Source organism: Ailuropoda melanoleuca, chromosome 14 (assembly GCF_002007445.2).
Source record: "Ailuropoda melanoleuca isolate Jingjing chromosome 14, ASM200744v2, whole genome shotgun sequence".
NCBI lineage: Eukaryota > Metazoa > Chordata > Mammalia > Carnivora > Ursidae > Ailuropoda > Ailuropoda melanoleuca.
The window spans coordinates 82,479,078-82,494,002 of NC_048231.1; the positions used below are offsets into that span (position 1 = coordinate 82,479,078).

At 48.5% G+C, this 14,925-nt stretch overlaps 1 protein-coding gene across 1 annotated transcript in view; it reads right to left on the bottom strand.

The window, feature by feature from the left end:
- MYO5B (myosin VB) overlaps nt 1–14,925 on the bottom strand; it is a 353,491-nt gene that overhangs the window by 40,247 nt on the left and 298,319 nt on the right. The window contains exons 23-27 of the mRNA XM_034642874.1: nt 10,537–10,621; nt 9,211–9,359; nt 8,010–8,129; nt 5,639–5,779; nt 2,132–2,197 (exon numbers count right to left, since the gene is read on the bottom strand). Of these exons, the coding sequence (XP_034498765.1) occupies nt 2,132–2,197; nt 5,639–5,779; nt 8,010–8,129; nt 9,211–9,359; nt 10,537–10,621 (561 nt within the window). The remainder of the gene's footprint in view (nt 1–2,131; nt 2,198–5,638; nt 5,780–8,009; nt 8,130–9,210; nt 9,360–10,536; nt 10,622–14,925) is intronic.

Sequence of the window (14,925 nt, forward strand, 5' to 3'; positions counted from 1 at the left end):
CGAAAGCAGGGGCCCACTGGATACAGGCTGACAAAAAGCCCCACCTTCATCACTTCCCTCAAGGTCTGGGTCTGTTAAGTGGGAACATCACAGCCGGCCTCCCCCACTGGTCTCCTGCAAACCCAGGGGTCCCCAGCGCCAGCCTCTGGGACAAGGTGCATAGGTTAAGCCAGGTCTCAGCAGAGCCAATGAAGGGAAAACCAGGTCTTGTCACCTCAGAACCGTGGCCTACCAGAGCAGAGCGGTTGAGGAGCTTTGAGAGTTTGAGACAAGTATTTATTGAGCCCTGTGTAAGCCCGGCCACAGGCTGGTGGGGAGATGCGGCCCACAGAAACAGAGCGGGGCACCTTCCTCAGGAGGCAGCTGAATGCAGAGGGAGCTTCTGAGCTGAACTGAAGACGAGAGTCCTGGAGGCAGCGCTTTGAGTGGGTAATGGAAAACCCCGAGAGGATGTGTGAAATCAGACAGACACAGCAGGCCTGGGCTGAGAATTTGCATTTCTAGCATGTCTGCCATGATGCCGGTCAAGGAGACCCACTGGGCTAGACCACCTTACCAGTTCTAATACAGCCTAACAAGTTCACTTGCTCGGGGATGGCAGTTCAAGAATGGCGTGCGGAAGGCCGCCATCTATCACACCCACGTCCCTCCCACGAGGTTTTGAAGCTTTTAAATATCCCATGAGACAAAGAGTCTAACCAATAATTCAGAAAGGAAACCCTCACAAAACACCCACTTCTGTGGCTCCCATTGTTCCAAAAGCCATGGGCATGATTCTGGGCTGCTCTCCTGGGGCAATGTAGCTGTTACCAGAGTTATCCGTGGTCCCGTGAGTGGGGCCAGACTGACCCCAGCAGAATGGGTAAATTCCCAATTCCCGAGTCTCTGGGAATGGGAGCGGTGGAATGGGAATACTCCGATACTCCTTTTCTATACACACCATCCCGGCCCCGGGGCCTAGGCCCCCATCACCGTAGTCAACATAGGTCTGCTTGCCCTGGGACGTGAGGCTTTCCACCCTCTGTCCTAACCAGCTCTCACTGGGCCAGCCCTGGGTGTGCAGGGACATCCCTCCATGCAGGTCTAGATCATTTTTCAAAGTGAATTCAACCCACTGGTCACATATTACTTTAACTGGAACCGTATCAAGTAGGTAAAGACGTATGTGACATAACAAATACGTATTTGGTGATGGCCCTGGTTCCTGGCACAGAGCTCCCAAAACTCTTGTGACTCCCAGTGATAGAGGTGAGAGGAACATCTTTCATGATATTTGGTCTCAGTGCCCGATTCCTGACTCAGGGGTGCTAAAACCCTTGGCATTTCCTGATGGGGTGAGGCGGGTGTCTGCTGTAAGTCATAACAAGCCCCTTTCGATCCCAGAGAGTTTGTGCAAATGAGGATGGGGGCCAGCTCCAGGGAACCAGCGCTGAGATTAGAGCACTACAGCTTACAGCCCCATCCACCAACGCCCCCAAAAGGAGAGGAGGAGGGCTGGAGATGGAGCTAAACATCGATGGCCAATGATTTTATCCCTGGTGCCTGTTTAACGGACCCTCCATAAAACCTTAAGTGAGGGCTTCGAAGGGCTTCGGGTTGGTGAGCACAGGGAGGTGGGGGAGGGCGTGCACCTGGAGAAGACAAACAAGCTCTGTGCCCCTTCCCACACGCCTCGCGTCACTTCCATTTGGCTGTTGCTGAGTTGCGTCCTTTATAACCAATAAATGAAACGCTCTCCTGAGTTCTGTGGGCTGTCCTGACATATGCTCAAACTTGGGGAGGGGGTTATGGGAACCCCCGATTTGTAGGCAAGTTGGACAGAAGTATGGGTCACCTGGGGACCCATAAATGTGGTTGGCATCGGAAGAGGGGGCCGTTTTGTGGGACTAAGCAGTGGGGACTGTGCTACCTCTGGGGGAGTTAAAGCCAAAGTTGAACTAAGTCGGAGGACGCCTCGTTGATGTTTGCTCGGAGTGTAGATTACAGCTCCGTGTAGTAAGTACACATTTTCCTCCATTTCAGAGATGAAGAAACTCAAGGGGATCTGGTGTACTGATGGCTCCACTTGTGAACAGACTCCTCATCCTCCATTGGGGGAGAGTTCGAGGCCCTTGTCTGCCGACAAGCTTACCTTCAGACTGTTGTAGGCTAGGTCTGCATCCTGGTCCAAGTAGAGGTCATTCTTTGCTTGTTCCACCTGCACAGATGAGGACACAGCAGGTGAGCCCGGACTACATGCAGCTGTTCCACAGGAGTATTTCCACCCACGGTCCCCGTGCTTGTTTGCACAAAAGCCATACCCTCAGCTCCGTATGTCCACTTCCTTCCCACCTCCAAAACTCAGCTCACAAGTCCAGGCCACCAGGAAGCTCTCCACGAACGACCCCTCCTGCTGGCCCTCAGCCCCCCACCATGACTTTATTCACACGATCCTTTAGGCATATAGATATGTAGACACCGTGTTACAGCTTGAATTATGTCCCTGCAAAAGACAGATTGAAGTCCTAGTTCCCGGTACCTGTGAACATAGCCTAATTTAAGATGGGGTCTTTGCAGATAAAATCAAATCAAGATGAGGTCATTAGGATGGGCCTAAAGGTGTCCTTACAGGAAGAGAAATCTCGAACACACACACACACACATGCACGCATGCATGCACGCAGGGAGGAATGCCACGTGAAGACGGAGGCAGAGACTGGAGTCCTATGGCGCCAAGTCACGGAACTGGAGCTGAGGAATACCAAGGGTTTCCAGCAACACCAGATGCTCAGAGAGAGAGAGAGGGGGGCATGGAACAGATTCTCCCCCAAAGCCTATAAGAGCATGGCTCTGTTGAAACCTTCATTTTTGACTTCTGGCATCCAGAACTATGAGAGAAGAATTTCTGTCGTTTTGAGCCATCCAGTCTATGGGACTTTGTTCCAGCAGCGGAGGAAACCAGCACCATAACATGTACTTATTAAGAAGGTTATCTATAATTATGTTCTTATTAATGAGATTAAGGAGTTACTTTTAGGTGTTTAGGGATGTGTGTGCACGCCTGTGTTCTGTTTTTCCAACTACTCTCTTCATGTCACCCTATAGTAGGGAGTCCGGCAGCTGACCCCCTACAATGCTCTATAAATGCTGTCTGACATTAAGCTCTAAAGGATGTGGACAGTGACAACTGTAATGCTAGCCCATTAGGACTCAATGAACCAATGACTCCTAGGATTATTTGGCAGCTATTGGACTTGAATTGTCAATGAGAAGGGGCAGGAACGCCTTCATAAATGGGGTGCTCGGGTGATTTCAAGCAGTGGGTGACCGTTCTTGAATAAGATAGGTTTTGGAGCTAAAACCTGACGGTGCTTCATTAGATTATCTACGTGTTAGCAGCCCTGGGCCCAAGGTAAGGCCACCACCTGCCATGTATGGATTAGATGAGCCCAGGCAGAGAGCTGAGCACTTCCTGTAGACTCTCCCAGATCCGGGGCTGCTGCATTGACCACACAGTTTCCTGCCCTCCAGCTGCCTGGGAAAGCCGCTGTCCTGGGTACCAGTCTCCACCTTGCCTCCTACGCCAGCAGTGGTCTGGGCCCGCTCTTCACCAGCTGCCCCACTGAGAGGCCTGCACTCGAGCTCTGTGGAGCGTGGATGTGCCGCCTGGCCACCGATCACTGTGGGGTGCATTTGGTTCTGGGAACATGGAGATCACCTACAGTCTGGGGGGCTGTATGAAGGTGGATTGGCAGTTATGTTTCTAAGTGGGCAGCCAGGTGGAATCACCCTGGTGGCAAAGGTGACTGTGCCAGGCCTGGGGAAGGGGAGCTAGATGGATGGGAAGTCCAATACAGGGACAGGCTGGCTGTCACAGAGGCCCCCTCCTCAGGGCAGGCTATCACTCCCATGTGACAGACGTCTCTGTCCCTCCTCCTCCACAGCATGGTCTCTCTCTATAGCTGACACCCCGGGCACATCTCTCCAGAGGAAAGATCCAGGTGGCTCAGTATCCCTCTTGTAACCAAGGGCAGATCCAAGAGCATGATCTCTGCAAGTTCAGGTTCAGGGTGCTGTACATTCCGTAACTCCCATCCCCTGCCCCACTCCTGCCTTTCTTACTAAACTGTCAAAAACAAGACCCTTCTCCTCAAAGGGAGATCCTCAACATACATTCAGGGCTAGGGGGCAAGCCTATGTTCTAACTCTCGTTCAGTGATTGCTTTTCAAGAAAGGGTTTTTTTTTTTTTTTAATTTAGTATCAGACAAAGAAAAATCCTAAAGCCAAGATTTCAAAATTATTTGGCAATTCTGTGGTGGGGAACCCAGAGAGTGAACATCCAGGGATAGCTGGGTGGGCTGGGGACTGTGATGTCAGGCACGGTCTGATGTCACCAGGTGGCTTTTTGTACATTGACTCATGCTGCCTGTCAGGGCAGCTTCTCTTCTAATGGACCGAGTCATTTGTAAACCCAATCCTTTCACTCTCCATTTTGAAGCTAATTCACCTTAGAGATTGAAGTCCATCAACAAGATGTACCTCCCCACTTGTGCTCAGGAGAACACCCAAGAACATGCTAGCAATACAGATCAGTGCCTGTATCACATCTGAAGGGATAGGGAAGGCAGGTGTTACCAAAAGGAGACCGTGTGCAGAGCTAGGAGCAGGGGCAGGACTGAGGCGCGGGAAGGGGGTCAAACCCCACCACGGGCAAATCAGGCCTAAGAACAGAGCACAGGCCTTTGATGAATCCGCTAGGGGGTTGGCTAACGATATGACCCACGTCAGGCTTGCCTTCTACCACATTAGAAGTGGTCCTTCTATCCCCTAAGAGACAACACGTGGCTCCTCCGTCCATATCACTGCTAACTTCTACGGGCTCCGTCCACTCCCGCAGCACCAGTCCGTACCCAACCTTGCACGTATTTGGCACTACAGACGTTGTTCTGTACTTTCCACCTGTGTTATGCCTGCTCCTCCCAACCTGGATCCTAGATTCCTCAGTGGCTACGGCGTTTTCTTACATTTTTATCTCATTTCATAAACACTCTGAATACTTACTGTGAGCACAGTGCGGAGCATTGCACAGGTGCCGAGCGGCTCCCTGATAGAGAGACAGATCTAGGGACACTAAGGTTTCAAGCAATATCCTTTCGAGATCCAAGATACGGATGATTATCCGGGCTGAGGCCAGGGAGCAATCACGGGATAGAAGGTGAGCGACTGCAAACTTGGTCTACCCCTCCCCCAGAGAAGCTAAACTCAAGTCCATGCTAGCCTCCACATAAGGGGCAAGCACTTTTCTCTGCTAAAATTTGACTGTGGCTTATATTTATACTTGAATCACACATCCCAGTCCTCTTGGTGAATAGGAGACAATGTCACAGGCTCCCCCTGCCTCCAACGCTTTGCTTCTGGAAATCCCCTGCCCTGGGGGTACTTGGGATAGCCTACTCTTGTCCATCTGGGGCGGTGTGGGAGCACCGGCAGGCAGAGAAAATTCAACATGACACCAACAGGAGAAGCTCCTCCCTCACGCCCAGCACCCACCAGACCCCAGTGCTCACAGCCTGCCACGGGAGCCCGGGAGGAGGGTGCTGGGTCATCTGACGCCAACACCCGGGGGCCACACTGCAGGCTTGCAGCCCCAGCACGCACCTGGACCTTCCTGCCATCCTGCTGCTCTCTCTTCTCCAGCTGCACCTGCAGCTTCTTCCTCTCCTGCTCAAGCTCCCGCACTCTCTTCTGCAGCTTCAGGAAGACCGTCATGTCCATGGCCGCCTTTTCCAGGCCAATGTCCTTCAGGGGAACACAGGGAGCCGGGAAGGAGGTTTCAATAGCATCAGCGCTTTAGGGGACATACAGCCTGTCTCTCTATCAGCTGCCTGCCTTCTCTCTCCGCCCAGACATCAATCCACGCCCCAGAGGCAAAGCCAGTGCCAACCAACCATCAGTTCTCATAGTAAAGTTGGCACCCCAGGCTCATTTTCTGTCTAGATAACATCTGAGTCTTGGCCATTTATATTCCTGTGAGAGCCACTTAAGATAACCACTCATACATTCCAAGAATAGAAAAGACACAGCTATTTTATTTGGAAGTTAAAAGAGCTCGCTTATGGAAATGGCCTCCCACCAGAGAAACGGTAAACGCGGGCTTGAATGCTTCCTGACGAAGAATCGGTGTGGTTACCGATCACTGAAGACGTGGCGTCAAACACCACTCGATCACACCTTGAAGCAGAACAAAGGCTTCCCTGCCATGGGACCCATTTCTCCCACAGACCATAGAGCATCCATTTCCCGTATCTTTCCCCTTTGGATTCAGGCCTGGCCTTGCCCCCTGGGGTTCTGTTGCGTGTAGGTGCGAATGTACAAAGGTGTGTGTCTGCATGAGCATATCCCTGCGGACTTTTAAAGTACACGTATATACGTGTGTGACAATAGAACTTGGCTCGACATGCATTTCAGGAGTGCTTCCTGCTTCGCCAGCACGGGGCTCGCTGCTCGGGCTCACCCCATGAACCAGCCTCGGCTTCCTTGAAGAACGAAGTCCACCGATGGAAGGACTTATGTCTGCACAAGAAAGGCCACATGTACACTTGCGTGGCCCGTCTGGAGCTCAGGTGGTTGCAGCCTCCAGGACCCAGGCTTACGAGATCGCAATGGGAAAACCAGGGGCCTTAGGCAAGCGTGTGTTAAGCGCTTACCAGGTGCTTCCAGCCAGCAGCAGACCATGCTGAACCGTACAACAGACTGCCTTCTTGTCCTGGGGCCTCCTTTTCTATCCTTCCCCACCTTTACTCTGTCACTCGCCCTCTCTCATCATACACATCACACCTACCCGCAGTTATATTCCAAACTTCCCCCATCACCCGACTGTTGCTGGACTCTGCACCTGACAAGCCCCGTGAGGGCAGGGGCCAACTCTGGCTTGGTGACCACTCCTTCGCCGGGGCTCACCCGTGGTGCCTGGCACAAAGACATGCTCAGAGCACATTTGTGTTCATGACTGTCTCTCCTCGAGGTTTCTCATGTGCTCTGTAAGGTCTTATCTGCTTGTGATTTTCTTCTTTTCAAAAATGCCAGAGGAAAAATTGTGTCTATGTACCTTTGACAAAACCACACACAGGTTACTAAGTCCACTGTGTGGTACAGTATTTAGAGACAAAGACATAGTCACTCAGCAAACATGTGTGGTTCCAAATATTCCAAATAATTCTTCTCTAAGTTTGATCCAGCTTCTCGGTCAGGGAAAAAAATTCTTGCATATGTCTGGGTATTCTATATGGGCTGTGATACTAAATGGGGATGATAATCTCTATTTTAATGACTATGCTGTTCTTTTTTTTTTTTTTTTAAGATTTTATTTATTTGACAGAGAGAGCACAAGCAGGAGGAGTGGCTGGCAGAGGGAGAGGGAGAAGCAGGCTCCCCACTGAGCAGGGAGCCTGATGTGGGACTTGATCCCAAGACCCTGGGATCATGACCTGAGCAGAAGGCAGACACTTAACCAACTGAGCCACCGAGGTGCCCCTCTTCTTCTTCTTTTTTTTTTTTTAAATTAGAGATAGAGGGGCAGAAGGAGAGGGAGAGAATCTCAAGCAGACTCCACATCCAGCGTGGAGCTAGACACAGGGCTGGATCTCACAACCCTGAGATCATGACCTGAGCTGAAATCAAGAGTCGGAGGCTTAACTGACTGAGCCACCCAGGCACCCCAAAGCTGTTCCTTCTCAAATCAGCCATTCTACCTCTCTGCGATAGGCTCTCAGGTTTACAAGAGCGACAACCAGGGATTGACCCTCTTCCTTTCTCCCTGGATAATAAGGTGAACAGTAATGTTATCACTTTGCACAGTAAATACTAACTCCAGGGTACTGTTTGTAAGTGCACTCTGCAGTCCAAGGAATCCCTCTATCAAGAAGAGGCCCCACCAACCGGAAGAGGAAGTCTCTATACAGCTGGGAAACCTCAAACAGCTCCACACCCCCTGGACCACAGACAGCAGCCGCCAGCCTGCCTTACTCACCTCCACCTGCTGAAGGGCATCCTCTGTGTCTCCAACCTCAGATGTGGAGATGGAGGGGTAATTGGAGTCAGACTCTAAGCTACTTTGGTTTGATGGGTTCCTCCTGTGGCCTGGGGTTTGCTGTTGAAGGAGAAAAATGTGAGAACTCATAACTAATGGTAACGAGAACTGTTCCTTTTCAAAGGCCAGTAGATTCTAGAATTGGTGTCACTGTGTCTGGGAACAATGGCTAAATGGAGCTATTCCCACAAAAATGTCATTGACAGTTCTTACCATCATCCATCTAGCTAACAAAATGATCATGAGAACAGAACCCCAATGGCAGGACTGAACTCCCTGATGAGTCTCCTCATGAGATTCAAACCCCAACACAGGCTGATTTCTCTGAAAAGTCCTGGGGAAACAACCGTATCTCCTGGTCTTGCCCTGAACGTTCACAAACACCGTCCTGTCCTTGTGCCCCCCACCCCGGAAAAGAATGTTGCAAACCTGCCTCTAATGGCCTCATATTTCAACTTGTGCTCCACCAATTTTATGAAAATAGTAAGCATATTAGAAATAGAGGTTACCATTTATACCGTTCATTTAAAAATACTTTTTTCCCTTGCGTGATTCGGCTTTGAGAGTAAAAACTGATCTTGGTCAGAAAATTTTGTATTTATATATGTTCCTATTTAGGTTCTCCTTCCTGGTTTCTATGCAATTAACTTATCAATCTTGTTTGAGGACATATTTCTGGAGGCAATGTTTACATGGGGGTAAAAAAAAAAGACTGACAACTCCTGAAATAGGATGTTTCTATGTCTATTGCGTTTCACTGAAGATTGGGAGAAACAATCAGACCCTGGGGGTCTCTCTGCAGTACATGCCAGGGACGCCGAGATCAGAACTCCCCCCACACCATCGCTGTTTCAACACAGGAATTTTCCCAGAACAGGGAACGAGACAGACAGCATACACCTGGGTGGGGTTTTCCCTTAGGCTCCCAAGATCTTCGTAAGACCCCAAAGCTGGAAAAGGAGCCATCTCTGGGAATGATCACCCGGTCCCGTTCCTTCCTCATGTGAGAACTATCGGCAAGAATGGCAAGAACAGGTGCACCATAGCGTCGGATGGCAGTGCGGCGGCCGGAAGTGTCAAGAATGGGGGAGGGAAGCCAGATGCGGGGCCGGCTCAGGGACAGGGGCGGGGACCTCCTTGCCTTGATGATGGTCATCTCATCCCGAAGGTTGTCATATCTCTGCTCCAGCCGCGAATATTCCTTCACAAGATTCTGGTAGCGGGAGCGCTCCTCCTCCAGCTCCTTCTTCATCAGGAGATTTTCCTTGACAGAGTTTTGGGCAAATTCATCTGGAAAGCAAGCACACTAAGCTGCAGTTTTGCTTTCTGAATGGATTCCCTTCACGTGTATCGATTGGCTCATGCTTTCTGATCAATCTCTTTTTAAAAGGCTGCCCATGCTGAGCTCCTACCACGGGCCCCTGGTGCGTTCATCCGGCAACCTCACCCACTGCAGAGCAAAGGGCTGGTTATGATGGCGTAAGTCTTCAGAGAAGGGGGAGAGCCCACCCTGCTTTTGGGGAAGTAGGGGAGAAGCAGGCGAGAAGCAGGCAGCCTACATGACATTCCCTCCCTTAACGTACCAACTCACGGCAACTGCTAGCAATGTTCCTGGAAGAACCCAGTTTTCCCTAGTTTTGTCCTAATTCCTGATCTGCCATGTTCTTGAAGTGTAGGGAGATTGAAGGAGGGAAGGCTTTCCCCCTACCAAAACTTATTATTTATACCAGTAGAAAGAAATCATTTTTAAAGGAAAATTTAAAAGTTCAAGTTTTCAACGAGATTTCTTGCTGGGCAGGACTGTGCCCTCAGGTGGTTCAGGTGTGGGAGAGACCTAAGGATGGGAAAAGGTGAGTGACTTGCTTAAGGAACCCACTGAGCCAGGCAAGGACTGGGGTCTGTGGACACCCACTGCTTCTCTTTGGCCAGGCAGCACATGGGGGGGTCAATGGTAGCACAGGGTTTGCTAGGATCTGACCCCTGACCTTCTCCTTCAGCAAACATTATCAGAAGAAACCACAACATGTATTATGGATGCTAGAGTTTAAAGACAGCAGCAATGACAGCTCCTAGGTGCTATTATGTGTCAAGCACCATGCTAAGTGCTTCATACTTCTGAGGTTTATACTTTCATGTCCATTTTGCAGATGAAGAAACTGAGGACTATAGCCATTAAGGGAGTTGCTCAAAGCCAGGCAGTAGCATATGGTAGTCATTCTTTGAGTGCAGGTCCCCTGGACTCCAAATCCCATGCACTACTTTGTCCATTATATGCGTGTTTCACAGCATTCAACTCTTGAAACCGAGAGTGACAGCCGCATCGTAAAGACCATCGTTCTTTTATATGTATTAAAGCCTTCTCTCCAGTACACCATCTTGAGTCTGCTCTTGCTAGGAGTCTTTGGGCAAAGATCAGTGTGGAAAAGAAATTCAACTCCAAAATGAAAAATCAAGCACTTGCACTTACCTTTCTCTTGGCACAGGATCTGGTTGTTAAGCTGTTCTTTCTCATCTTTTAAGAGTGCATTTTCTTGCTCCAGGACTGCAACTTGCTGAAAGGGAGAGCAACAGGAGAAAATGTTTGCCCTGTAAAGCTGAGCAAAGGCAAGGCTCCTTTTGTGGGGTCTGAAGTTCAGCTGGTTATGTTTAAATGCTCTTTATAAGAAAATCAAGCAGCCAATACAACAGACACGTGAAAAAATGCTCACTTGTCATCAGGGAAATACAAATCAAAATCACAATGAGATACCACCTTGCACCAGTTAGAATGGCTAAAATTAACAAGACAGGGAACATCAAATGTTGGCGAGGATGTGGACACTGTTGGTGGGAATGCAAGCTAGTACAGCCACTCTGGACAACAGTATGGAGGTTCCTCAAGACGTTAAAAATAGAGCTACCTTATGACCCAGCAATTGCACTACTCGGTATTTACCCCAAAGATACAGATGCAGTGAAACAAAGGGACACCTGCACCCCAGTGTTCATAGCAGCAATGTCCACAATAGCCAAACTGTGGAAGGAGCTGAGATGTCCTTCAACAGACAAATGGATAAAGAAGATGTGGTCCATATATACAATGGAATATTACTCAGCCGTCAAAAAGGATGACTACCTATCATTTACATAGGCATGGATGGAACTGGAGGGTATTACGCTAAGTGAAAATGTCAGTTGGAGAAAGACAATTATCATATGGTTTCACTCATATGTGGAATATAAGGAATAGTGCAGAGGATCATAGGGGAAGGGAGGGAAAACTGAACGGGAAGAAATCAGAGAGGGAGACCAACCATGAGAGACTCTGGAAAACAAACTGAGGGTTGCAGAAGGGAAGGTGGGTGGGGGGATGGGGTAACTGGGTGACAGGCATGAAGGAAGACACGTGATGAGATGAGCACTGGGTGTTATACGCAACTGATGAATTACAGAACACTACATCTGAAACTAATGATGTACTATACGTTGGCTAATTCATTTCAAATAAAGAAAAAAAGAAAATCAAGTCAGCCACAACGCTTTCATTTCAAGGGGAAAAACTGTTACACTGATAGAAAAATCCCATTAAAACAAGACAGATGAGCTACCACTCTTCATGGTCTTCTAGAGCCCACAAAAACCTCATGAAAAATCAGCACCACGCTCACATGCCGTGTGCAGGAACTGACAACAATAATAGGCTTTCGCCTCCTGTGTTTGGTTGCTTGTCTTGGTAAATCTTGAGCTCTCAAATCTGAGTGTCAGGAAAGCCCAGAGCTCACAGTGAAGAATTCTCTCTGGTCTTCATCCCACTTGCCCTCGCCTGTCTCACTGGACCAGCACAGCTAGGGTGCTGCAGGAGGAAAGGAAGCTCTAGTGTTTGGCTTCTGATGAGACCCTCAAAGGAAGCACGAGGTGAATGGTACTGAAAATGGCACAAAAAGAAAATATTAATTAAAGAAAAATTCTGGTCTGCTCAGAGAAAGAAGAATTAAAACCATGTGTGGCAAGCTTTTTATAAAGGGAAATTGCTGGCTATTCAGGATTGGGGCAAATATTTGTATAGATTTAAAAATGTAACAATTCAGACATACTCTAAGAGAATTAGAAATGATCAGTTGTTATCAAGGAGCATGAGAAAGGGGTCGATTTCTCTTGGAAGACGCAAGCTCGAGTGCAACGGAGCCCCCTCTGAGTTCTCTCTCCGGACCCCCTGGAGACTCATTTTGCAGAAGGTCACCAAGTCATCTTCCCCAGCAATGCTGCATCCCTGCCTTCATGACAGAGGTGAGGAAGTGAGCACTGCAGAAACCAGACGGGAAAAGCAGGAGGATGACGTGCCATCCGGGTATCCAGACTTGAGTCCCACTTCCCTGGAGGCTCTCCGAACCACCGCCAAGTCAGCACAGAAAAGACCCCCGTGATCACACTGCTATCAGAGCGCAGCGAATCCGTCCTAAGGCACAGACAAGGAGCTTCACGGCCACAGACCTCTGGCTCTACACACCGCAGGTCCCCCTCTGTAACACGGACACCCACCTCTCTGGGCTGCTGTCAGGACTAAATGAGATGTCGTCTGTGGAGTAAGAGCCGCAGGCACAGCACAGAGCCGCTGACGAGCATTTGTACACGCCTCTACAACATGACCTTCGCGAGGCGCCAAGTGGAGTGCCTTTAAGGGCTTTAGCATCATTCCACCACTTAGCAAAAACTGGAAGAAAAAGTTACTATCTCTTCCGCACAGGTTATTTTGTAAACCAGAAGAGGAGGGAACACTTCTCGGTTCCTTCTACGAGGCCGGTTAATATTCTAACACCAGAACCAGAGATATCACAAGAAAGCCACAGACCATCATCTCTTATGAATACAGATGCAACAACCCTTAACAACATGCTACCAAATGTTCATGATAAAAACACTCAACAAACTAGGAATGGAAGGGGTCTTCCTGAGCCTGATAAAGGGCATCCATAAAAACCCACGACATCAGTCTTGATGGTGAAACACTGAATGCCTTTCGCATCCATGGTCAGGACAAACACAAGGATGTCGGCTCTCACCAAAAGTATCCAACGTTGTAGTGGGGATTCTAGACAGGGCAATTGGAGAAGAAAAACAACTCAAGGAGGAAAGAATAGTCTTTTCAACAGATGGCTGGGACAACTGGATTTCCACATACAAAATAAAACTGGACTCCTACCTCACACTGTATACAAAAATAAGCTGAAAATGTATCAAAGACCTAAATGGAAGAGTTAAAACTATAAAACTCTTGGCAGAGAACATAGAAGCAAATCTCTGTGACCCTGGATTAGTCAATGGTTTCTTAATACAACCCTAAAAGCACAAGCAACCAAGAAAAAACAGTTAAATTGGACTTCATCCAAGCTAAGAACTTTTATGCTTCAAGGGATACTATCAAAAGGAAAGGGCAACCCACAGTATGACAGTAAATCTTAGCAAATTATTTTTCTGATACAGGACTTGGACCCTGAATATACAGAGTATTTACAACTTAACAGAGAAAAAGAAATACAATCAAAAAATGGGGGGAAAAAAAGAATAGGCACTTCTTCATATGGCCAATAAGCACACGACAAGATGTTTGACGTCATTAGGGGGATGCAAACCAAGACCATGATGATTTATCACCTCACATATACTACGATGGTTATGATACAAAAAGACAGATAATGACAAATGTGGGTGAGGATGTGGAGAAATCAGAGTTTGCATATCCCGCTGATGGAATATACGCCAGTGCAGCAGCTTTGCAGGTTCCTGGAACGTTGCATTTTACCCCTAGTGAGACCAACAATTGCACTCCTAGGTTTCCAAGAGAAATGAAAACCTATATCTACACAAGACCTTGTATACAAATGGTTGCAGGAGCATTACTCAAAAGGGCCAAAAAGTGGAAACAATCCAAATGTCCGTCGATGAACTGATGAACCAAATATGGCACGTCGATATGATGAAATACTATTTAGCAATAAAAAGCAATAAAGTGCTGATCCATGCTACAACAGGGATAAATCTTGAAAACATGATGTGAAGTGAAAAAGGCCAGCCTCAAAAGTCACACGTATGGTATGATTCCATTTATATGAAGTGCCCAGAATAGGGAGATCTCTGTAGAGACAGAAAGTAGATTAGTGGTTGCCTAAGGCTGGGATGGGGAAGGGGGGGGTGGGGAATAGGGTGTGACTGTTAATGGATACAGAGTTTTTTTGGGGGGTGATAAAAATATTCTAAAATTAGACTGCGATAGTCTTAAAACTGACATTTTAAAAACACTGAACCGTGCACTTTAAATGGGTAAACCATGGTATGTGCACTACATTTGGTAAAGCAACTAAAAAACCATTCCACGAGTAAGGCAATCCATCAAGCACAGTACCCTGTGCTCAATGTGACAAAAGATAAAAAGAGAAGTGTAAGACAGGCTCTGAGTGACGAGCTTCTTCACAGACAGCTCTAAGACTGCTGAGTGACGCAACGAATGGCCTCGCTCCCCGGTTCAAGTCCTCACTTCTGGCCATGTTTGGTACATTCATGATGTACCGGGGTGGGGTGCAGGCGAGGACTCCCCCCAGCCTGCGTAGAAAGAAACTCAAAGAGGACGTCCTTGGTACAACACCATGCTCCTGGTAGCTGAGACTAGAGGGTGACCTCCAGGGACGGCTGCCTAGGAGACATGTCCCCGATGGACCCACCTGCACTCCCATCAGAGAAACACCTTTCAAACTCCGCCAGAGCCCTTCGGCAGTAAAAGCAAGAAAGGAGGCCCCAGGGATGCTGGCTAAAGGGCAGAAACCTTCCTGACACCAGAATTTCAGCTATATGAGTAAATGCTACCCACCCTCCCTTCCCCCTA